The following is a 9872-nucleotide window of genomic DNA, read 5'->3' on the forward strand; positions in this document are numbered from 1 at the left end:
ATGGAGAGGAAAGGACCTAGAACATAGAAGAGGGACGATAGGAAGTTAGAAGCAATTCCTATTTATTCTTTCCCAGAAACCACCAGATGAGGGGGCTCTCTCTTACTGCGTGTTAAGCCGTCTTCGGCTCTTTTTTTTCTTAGCTTAACACCTTCAATTTTTGGGCAAAATTCCCAAATAATCTTCAGAGTTTAATTCTGATAGTCGCAGACTAAGAAGCCTCTTGTAATATAATGCTAAGCCCAAAAAAGATCATTCGTTTGTTCTCCTGAAACAATTAAATTACATTTCACTGTCTTAAAATGTTGATTTTATTAGTAGTACGTAAATACATAGTCCTTTTTTGCTAACTCAAAGTAGATCTCGAATGAATAGTTAGTACAAGATCAATTATTTCTATCTCCAAGTTGCAGCAACTAGCCACTAAATACAAAAGTATCAAAGCAAGTTGGACATGGCTAGCGACTTGTACTACTACATAGTATCACCTAGTAGTAGTATATATATAACAAAAACTACGATAAATATAAAGGCATAGCCCAAGTACTAGCTACTATAAGCCAATAATTTCTAATTTACATTGCCTTCATCAACCCTTCTTGTTCTTTTTGAAGTCAACTAGATGAACAAAAGTAAATTTAAGTTCGATCATTGAATTAGTCATACCACAAGTTTGTAGCAGCCAATGGCAAATTGTCCAACAACTCTGGAACATAATCTTCTCCTCCGACATAATCCTCAAACGAAAGATCCGAGTTATCAGTTGTTGCAGCTTCAGTATTATACACAAGATAATTATCATTACTAGGTAATTGAGGATGAACAACTTCTTTTTGCGACTTGTCCACAAAAAATAAACCCTTTTTGTGTTCGCATTCATTATTTGTCTCGGGAACTGTGCCACTCATACTACCGACAGTTTCGGTGGTTGTTGTTGCCATGACCGGGTACTTAGCATCTTGTCCAGTAAGTTGTTGGACTAAAGCTCTGAATTCTGCAGCACTAGTGTTCACCTTCATTGGATTTGCTATGTAAACAACTTTAACTGGTTTTTTCTTGGTGTTTTTGGGCTGTTTGTTTGCTTTTTTTGAATGTACACTAAGCATTTTTTCCATTTTTGAGTGAGGTGAAAACACTGAAAAGGGTTGCGTTTGGATTTGGGTTTTTATTTAGGGAAAAAATGGAGAAGTGGGTTTCCAGGAAAGGAAAGGAAAAGAAAATATTGGAGTGAAGAAAGGGAAATTAGGGGCAGCAAGTGGATGTCTCATGTCACAATGGGAGATGATATCCGGACACGGAAATCTAACATTTAGACAGAGAAAGAGTTAAAGAGAGATGAAAATTGAAATTCCTCCAAGGCTCATTTTCTAGCGCGTTATATCCACAACATAAAGACAAAAAGATACTCCTAATAAAGTACAAGCAATAATGTACATGCATTTAAAATGCTTGTATTAAAATTTAAATATTAAACATATAAATATACTAATGGTGGTGGTTATGGGTGTCGATTGGGGGAGGTGATTGTTGGTGTTGGCTAATTGTGGTGGTTATTGAAGTAGTTATGATGGTCGACGGTAATAATTAATGGTGGTGATTTATGATGGTAAATGATGGTGATTGATAATTGTGGTGAATGATAGTACTAATTAATAGCGATTGTGACTGACAGGAGTGGTTGACGATATATACGGGTGATCATCAGTAGTGATTGATAGTTTATTGTCATAATAGTGGTTGGTGATGATGATTGTAAATGGTGGCTAGTAACGATGACGGTGGACCGTAGTGAATAGTGACGGTGATGGTTGTGGCTGAGAATGGTGACTGTGGATGGTAAATGTAACAATAATTGATAATGGTGGGTTACAACTACAATAGTCGATAGTAGGCGATGTTGTTGTTGGTTAGCGGCTAAAGTGGATGAAGTACTGGTGATGTAGAAACCCTTAAATTTGATAACATCTTAATGATATTAGAATTTTGTTATAGATCTTAACCATTCAGATCCACTAAAAGATTGTATAAAAATAACACGCTTGATGATTAAAATATGAATGGTTAATTAAGACTCAAATCTAAGAAAATAAATGCACCTAATGATTAAGATATATTCTCCCGTCCTAATTTATGTGACACTATTTTTTTCCCGGCCAGTCCTAAGAAGAATGACACATATGTATATTTAGTAACAATTTAACTTTAAACTTCTCATTTTATCCTTAATGAAATGCTTTCTAGCTACATAAATATTTATGGCTTATTTTGGACCACAAGTTAAAAGCCCTTCTTTCATTCTTAAACTACATTTCAAGTCAAACACCCTCACATAAATTAGGATAAAGGGAGTAACTTATTAAGTAGGCGTTTCGCCATGAAAATCAAATATTTTTCACTTTATTTAGTATTTTGGAGTTGGAGTTGGAGTTGAAGTTGTAGTTGAAGATGGAGTTGTGTTTGGCTATAGTTTTTGCAAACAATATTTTGTTGTTTGAATGTATTAAAAGTGAAAAAAGTGGGGAAAAAAAATGAAAACAAGTTTTTTGGTGTTTTTCAAATGCAAATACAACTTCAAGTTGTATTTAGAATTTTCATGGTCAAATGTTGATTTCCAAGTAAAGTGAAAAAATTTCATGGCCAAACGGGCCCTAAGATTCAAACTTTCATTAAATACAAACACACAAAATATTCCCTCTACTTGAATATATAGTTCAGTTTAATTGAGCTCAAAGTTCAACGAAAAAATAATAAACTTTGAAACTTGTAATCTTAAATATATCACCATTAAAAAAAGGAAATTATTGCGACATAAAATGAAAAATAAGAATTACTCCAGTATGATTATCACCAATAAAAAAAAAAAAAAAAAAAAAAAAAATCTTTGTGCACTTTGTCACGCTCGTGGAATGAGCGTAAACCGTATTTATTAGTAGTACAGTACAGCAGCCAGTAATCTGCCATGTGGCAGAACGAAGAGGAGGATTAAGTCTATGACGTCATACGTGTTCCAATGGCTGACGTCGCCGATTTCAAATCATTCGGGTCGGGTCGGGTCGGGCTATTATTGTCAAGCAAATTGGAGATATTGGCAGAAATGTCCTAAATTCTACTTTCTCCCTTGATAATTATTAATTAGCATGGTTAGCCTATTTATTTTTTAACAATACTCCTTTTGTCTCAATTTATATGATATTTTTTATTTTTAGCGAGTTAATTTCACTAAATTTTGAGGCTAAATTGGATTAGATAAACTCAATATTTTAAGATTAAAATTTATATATTTGAAAAGTACTATAAGTTGTAATTTTTTTCATATCAATTTGGTGGAAGAAAATACATTTTAAAATATTGATCAAAATTCATGCAGTTTGAATCTTGAAAGCGAAAAGTATTATATAAATTGAAACAGAAGGAGTATATTCTTTCACCTAGAGTTTAGTACTCATTTTAACGCTTCTATTACTTTGAATTTGCACTACATATATAAGACCCATATTAAAAGAAGAAGCATGCACCCCGTATCAGGATTTTTTTCATTCTTGTTAATCAATCTCGAGATATTTGGCTGAAGAGCGGAAAGATTCTATCAATTTCACTACAATAAATGGTGGTTATGTTTTACTACTCCTTTTTATGTGAATTTGTTTGATTGGACACCAAGAAAGACAAAAAGGATACATATAATAATCATATAATCCGCTCGTTTATTGCATTTTATTCGCAACCAAGAGTAATTTACTAGCCACCGCCAACACTTCACGTAAGACTTCAACGGGATGTTTTGTCACATCATATCAATTTGATCTATAACACTAATTAATTAATCCGCTGATAGCAACGTATGGCCCCAAATTCAAATGCAAAGGTGTTGCATTATCATATATTAATTACTTCAAGCATCAAGGTATTGCTATCGGAAACAATCTCTCTATCTTCCAAGATAGGAGTAAGATCTACATATATTTTAACCCACCTCAATGTATCCGGGAAAACCGGATATGATCCCGACCGGTTGTAAGGTTCACCGGTGAAGGAAGAGGGACGAGAACACACCGGATGCTACCCGGTCCTTTTCTGGGGAAACGCCTATACCTGGAGTCGAACGAGTCCGTCTTTCCCCGTGATCGAAACGGCCGCATCCTCCGGCTCGAGCATTCGTGGCCGTCGACCCGAACGGCCGCCGGTCCGAATAACCGTGAATGGGAACTACGCGCCGCCGACGGCCGTCAGCGGCCGCTACCCGCCAAACGCGTGTCGAAGGCCGCCGCGTCCAATCCCACCAAACTGTGACGATATCTGTCCTTGAAATTATTAGTTTATCGTTCACAATCGTACGAGATTTGAAGAAGTTACACTATAACAGCATATCCTCACCCTGGCAAGGGCTTCCTTGACTTCTCCAAGAACACTTGTAATAGAATCAGATCATATATATACAATCTTTCCTTCAGCTTTCTAATTCGGCCAAGGCCGTTTTGTTTAAGTTTATAGTGTGTGATTTAATCCATCAAGTACTCCATACTGTCCATACGCGATTATATTCGCAAATAAATCGCCACTATTAGCCATTTCACTAGAGAACTCTTGAACATATACTCTCTCCATTTCATACATACCAAGATCCAAGCACATATCCTATACCCACTTACAAATTCAATTGATTATCCGATTTCGGGGAATGTGGCGCCCATCGCAAGGCTAGGATAATAGTTCTTAGTCTTGATTTTTATCAAACTCATCTAAATCATAACGCCTATGGCCGACGTCGACAATCCGGTCACGTTAATAACACCGAAATTGTGGTAAAACGAGGGAGCGAACCACGGGACTACCAAATCCCGCCGACCCGAACCCCATTAACTCGAGGAGCGGGGCTCAACCGACAAACACCGTGGATCAAGAGAATGCCGCCCCTACCGGCCACCGATCCTCTAAGAACCCATAACCCGTCACATTGTCTCGGACCCAAAGCCGAGGGAACCGGAGGCACCAAATGACTCGCATTAATTTGCATTTTCGAGACGTCATAAGAAAGAGAGCAAAGAATCGCCGAGCAATGAATGGCGATTGGCCGGTTGTGCAGCAGGACAAGGGGAAGCCGGGGCCGGAAAAGGCTAAGGTACAAGTGGAAATTGAAAGGAACGAGCCACAGATGGTCGAGAGTAATGATTCTCAGTCGGCCCCTCCACCGAGGTCCCGCATGCTTGAGACTTTGGCAAACGGTGGATTCGACCGAGAAGAGAGTCGAGACATACAATTTCCCTGGACCGTATACCGGGCTCCACTTTACCGAAGGGGCCGAATTCGAAAGGTACATCCAAAGGCCTTTTCCACCGAGCGCGGCCCCGAAACCGATCCCGAAGAGGTTCAAAATGCCCGACATCCGGTAAGACAACCGCACCACGGACCCGCACGAGCACGTGGGACCTATATACTTGCGCCATAAAAGGCAATGATATGGAAGAAGATGAAATTGAGTCGGTATTGCCGAAAAAAATTTGGGGAAACTCGTCGGGCGGAGCGCCGACATGGTATGACCATCTACCCGAGCACTCGATCACTTCGTTCGAAATGCCGGGCCGACGCCTTTCGTAAAGGCACACACGGTGCTTATCAAGGTGCAGCTCGTAAGGCCGACATCTTCCGCATAACTCAAAGGGACGACGAGTTACTAAGGGAGTTCGTGACCCGGTTCCGCAGGGAACGGATGGAATTACCCCCCAAGCGGTGCCGGAGGAATGGGCCGCACAAGCTTTCAAAAGTGGCTCAACACGGCTCTCCGTTGCCTCGCCAAGTTGAAGGAGAATTTGCCGGAATACGAGGCCGTAACATGGGCCGATGTCCACAATCGGTATGAATTGAAGATTCGGGCAGAGTGGGGATGATCGCCCGAGCTCTCCCTGGTGTTTCGAAGCGCGACGAGAGGTTTCGAGAAGCCGGCGAAGACAAGTTAAAGCAAAGTCCGAATCATCTAAAGAAAGGTTTCGGCCATACTCGCACCCGAGCGTCGATCAAATTCCGTGTCGGAAAAGCCAAGGGAAGGCCCGAGCCACTGTGTCGAAGTAGCAAGTACCGGACGCGCGCCGTTAAATGTACCGGGGCTGCTGCTCGTGTCGACACCGGAAGTTCGACAAAGAATAAAGGCCCTCCAAGGATTTCGGAGTACAACTTCAACGTCGACTCCTCGGATCTTGTCTCGCCCATCGGCCGTGTCCCGAACGTGCGGTGGCCGAAACCACTAAGGACGATCCGGCAACGGGATCCGAGCATGGTTTGTGAATATCACGGGACCCACGGTCACAAGACCGAGGATTGCCGCCGCCGGGAGGAGGAGGTAGCCCGGCTGTTGAAAAACGGCCACCTCCGAGGTCTATTGAGCGAACGAGCCAAAAACCATTATAAGGAAAGGAAGCTCATCGAGTGGTCGAACCATTGAACACCAAAGATATAATCAATATGATAAGCCTGGGGTATTGACATCCCTCGGTTTCCCGGTAATGAAGCGAACAAATATTTCCATTGTCCGGAAAAAACGCACCCGAGATCACATACCCGGAGGTTCCATCTCTTTCGACGACGGACGCGAGGGCATCATTCAACCGCACAATGACGCGTTGGTAATTTTCGTACTTATCTTTAAAACTAAGGTTAAACGTATTTGATTGACCCGTGTAGCTCAACCAACATCATTCGAATGGAGAGTGGTCGAACGAAGCAGACGCGCCGATCGGGATCGTACCTAAGAACCCCGGTACTCGAGCCGGTTCAACATGGCAAGCGAAACCACGAAAAGGAGATCTCACTGCCCGTGAACATTGAAGCCGCCATTCAACAAACTTTTTGTTCTACGTGATCGCGGGGACGCCAAGGTACAACGCGCTATCGCGACCTGGATACATAGTACGAGGGCGGTACCTTCAACGCCGCATCACGTCGGTGCGAAATTCCCCACCCTGTAGGGAGTGAAACCATCCGCGGTGAGCGACTCGCAAGAAAGGAGATGTTCGACGTAGAGAATCGGGGCCCCCGCCTAAAGAACCGGCTCACGAAGAAAGGGGTATAACCGGAGGGAAGCCCCCCCAATAGCAATCAAAGAATGCGGGCGGATCCTGTACCTGCGGAGAGGATGACTTCGGGATACCTGTGAGTCTTTTGTTATGCCTGACGACTCGGACGCAACCAAATCGACCATAGAGGAACCGGAGCATCATCCCGTTCGAGTTCTTACCGAGACGGAAGGTATATTCGGGCGCGGGGCTTACCCCGAGCTCAAGCGCAAATTACCGAGTTTCTTCGAGCTAACGCCGATTGCTTTGCATGGTCGCACATAGATATGACGGAGTATATCACTGTAAAATAGCATCACACAAACTCGGCTGAACGGCGCTTTTCCCGCGAAAAAAAGCGAGAGGCCCATGGCGGAGACAAACACACCTTCATCAAAGATGAGGTAACAAAACTTTTAATATATAGGTTCCATCCGGGAGGTAAAATAACGATTGGCTTGTTAACGTGGTGGTGGTGCCCAAAAAAGGTAATAAACTTCGGATGTGTGTCGATTATAAAGATTTAAACAAGGCGTGCCGAAGGATTCATTTCCATTGCCGCACATCGATAGAATGATCGATGCCACGGCCGGACATGAAATGTTAAGTTTTCTCGCGCTTATCCGGTATAACCAAATCCGACGCACCCGGAGGATCAAGAGAAAACATCCTTCATTACCCGTTATGGGACTTATCGTTATAACGTCATGCCTTTCGATTAAAAAATGCGGCGCAACTTACCAACGCCTAGTTAACGAAATGTTCGAAGAACAACAGGAAACGATGGGAAGTTTATATCGATGATATGGTTGTTAAGTCCCCGGAAACAGAGGACCATTTAAAGCATTTGCAGAAACCTTCGATGTGCTCGGTATACAACATGAAGCTTAATCCTGAAAAAATTTGCCTTCGGGGTAAGTGTCCGGTAAATTTTTAGGCTTGATGGTGTCAAACCGGGGAATCAAAATCAACCCGACAAAATCAAAGCCATCGAGGACATCGAGGTTGTGAACAACATAAAAGGGGTGCAAAGGCTCACCGGAAGAATAACGGCGCCGAGTCGTCTACATCGAGGTCCTCCGACAAGGTCACCGTTTCTTCTCCTTGCTCGTAAAGAAGAACGACTTCGTTTGGACACCGAAGTGTCAAGAGGCTACGGAGTCGGGGTGGTATTTGACCGCCCCCGTCGTCGCACACACCGAAGGCCGACGAGCCGCTTTTCCTCTACCTAGTCGTTCCAAAGTAGCGGGGCGTTTTTGTCCGAGGAAGAATCGGCACGCAATTCCCCGTCTATACGTGAGTAGAACTTTGGGGGATACTAAGCCCCGTATCCTCATTTGGAAAAGTTGGCATTAGCATTGGTAAGCGCTCCGTAAAACTCAAACCTTATTTTCAATGCCATCCTATACATGTAGTGACCACTTACCCTTTGAAAATATCATGCACAAACCGGAGTCGTCCGCAGGTTAACGAAACGGGTCCGTAGAAATTAGCGGTTACGACATCGAATATAAGCCCCGAACGGCCATCAAATCCCAAATCTTGGCGACTTCGTGGCCGACTTTGCCCCGCCATGGTCCCGAGGTCGAAAAGGAACCTGGCCGCACCTCGGGAGAAGCGGCGGGCATTTGGACTCGCGTACGGACGGAGCCTCGAACCCAGGTTCGGGATGGGAATCACCTAGAGTCCAAACAGATATCATTCGACAGTCAATTAGAACCGTTAAATTGACTAACAATGAAGCGAGAGTATGAGGCTATGATTGCGGCTTTGGAGGCGGCTCGGAGTACGGGAGCCGAATTCATCGAAGCTCGGTGCGACTCGGCTCTTGGTCGCAAACCGGGTGAACGTGTTTTCGAGGTCGAGGACGAACGGATGCAGGTACCTCGAGAAAGCCTAAGTGGCACTTCACCGATTTAGAGAATGGACGAGTGCGGACGTCTGAGGGAACGAACGGCGGGCGAGGCCGACGCCTTGGCAAATTTGGGATCCTCATTGACGGGGAGGAAATCAACCCGGTACCACGGCACACCATCAAACACGGCCATAGAAAAACGGACGTACGTCGAGATAAACACGATGGGCCTCAACTTCGATTGGCGCAATGTGTACATCGACTACTTAGGTGATGGCAGCTCCCGAACGACAAAGGAATCGCGGTCATTAAGGACAGGCGGCCGGCTTGCTTGGTAGAATTGTATCGACGATCTTTTCTCCCCACGGCTAAATGTTTGGGCCCGGCGAAACGGAATATGTACAGAGAGAGGTTCAAGGAACCCGTGGCAACCACCCGGCCGAAGCTCTCGGTCCGCAAAATCATCGGGCGGGACGTTATTATTGGAATCGGATGGATGAAGACTACAAGAATTTTCGTTCGAAAGTGTGACGGTGCCGAAACACGCCCCGATGATTCACCACCGGGAGTTACCGCACTCGGTGGTCTCACCGGCCTTTCATGAAATGGGGAATGACACGTGTGGGCCAGCCACGGCACCTGTAAGACCCGTTTTATTTTGTTTATGACCGACTATTTCTCTGAAAGTGGGTTGAACGCGTTGTGCCTTTGAAAAATCGAGAAAAAGAAGTCATCAACTTCATACGGGATCACATAAATTCGTCGGTTTCGCATCCCCGCCGAGATAACTTGTGATAACGGCCCTCGGTTCGCGGCGACAAGGTCGTCAGTTTCCTCGAAAGTTTGAAGATCAAGAAAATCGTATCAACCCCGTATCACCCACGCGCGAACGGATAGGCGGTAATCCACGAACAAAACAATAATCCAAAATCGAGGAAAAGACTTGAGACGAAGACCGTCGAGAGACGTAT

At 43.9% G+C, this 9872-nt stretch overlaps 1 protein-coding gene across 1 annotated transcript; it reads right to left on the bottom strand.

Annotated features, from left to right (window-relative positions):
* Positions 1–295: 295 nt before the first annotated feature.
* Positions 296–1320, bottom strand: LOC132041649 (uncharacterized). Its single transcript, XM_059432355.1, has one exon. It carries the CDS (start codon positions 1113–1115, stop codon positions 657–659), a length of 459 nt encoding a protein of 152 aa, XP_059288338.1. The 5' UTR covers positions 1116–1320; the 3' UTR covers positions 296–656.
* Between the last annotated feature and the right edge of the window lie 8552 nt (positions 1321–9872).

Source organism: Lycium ferocissimum, unplaced genomic scaffold (genome assembly GCF_029784015.1).
Source record: "Lycium ferocissimum isolate CSIRO_LF1 unplaced genomic scaffold, AGI_CSIRO_Lferr_CH_V1 ctg11, whole genome shotgun sequence".
In the NCBI taxonomy this organism is placed as follows: domain Eukaryota; kingdom Viridiplantae; phylum Streptophyta; class Magnoliopsida; order Solanales; family Solanaceae; genus Lycium; species Lycium ferocissimum.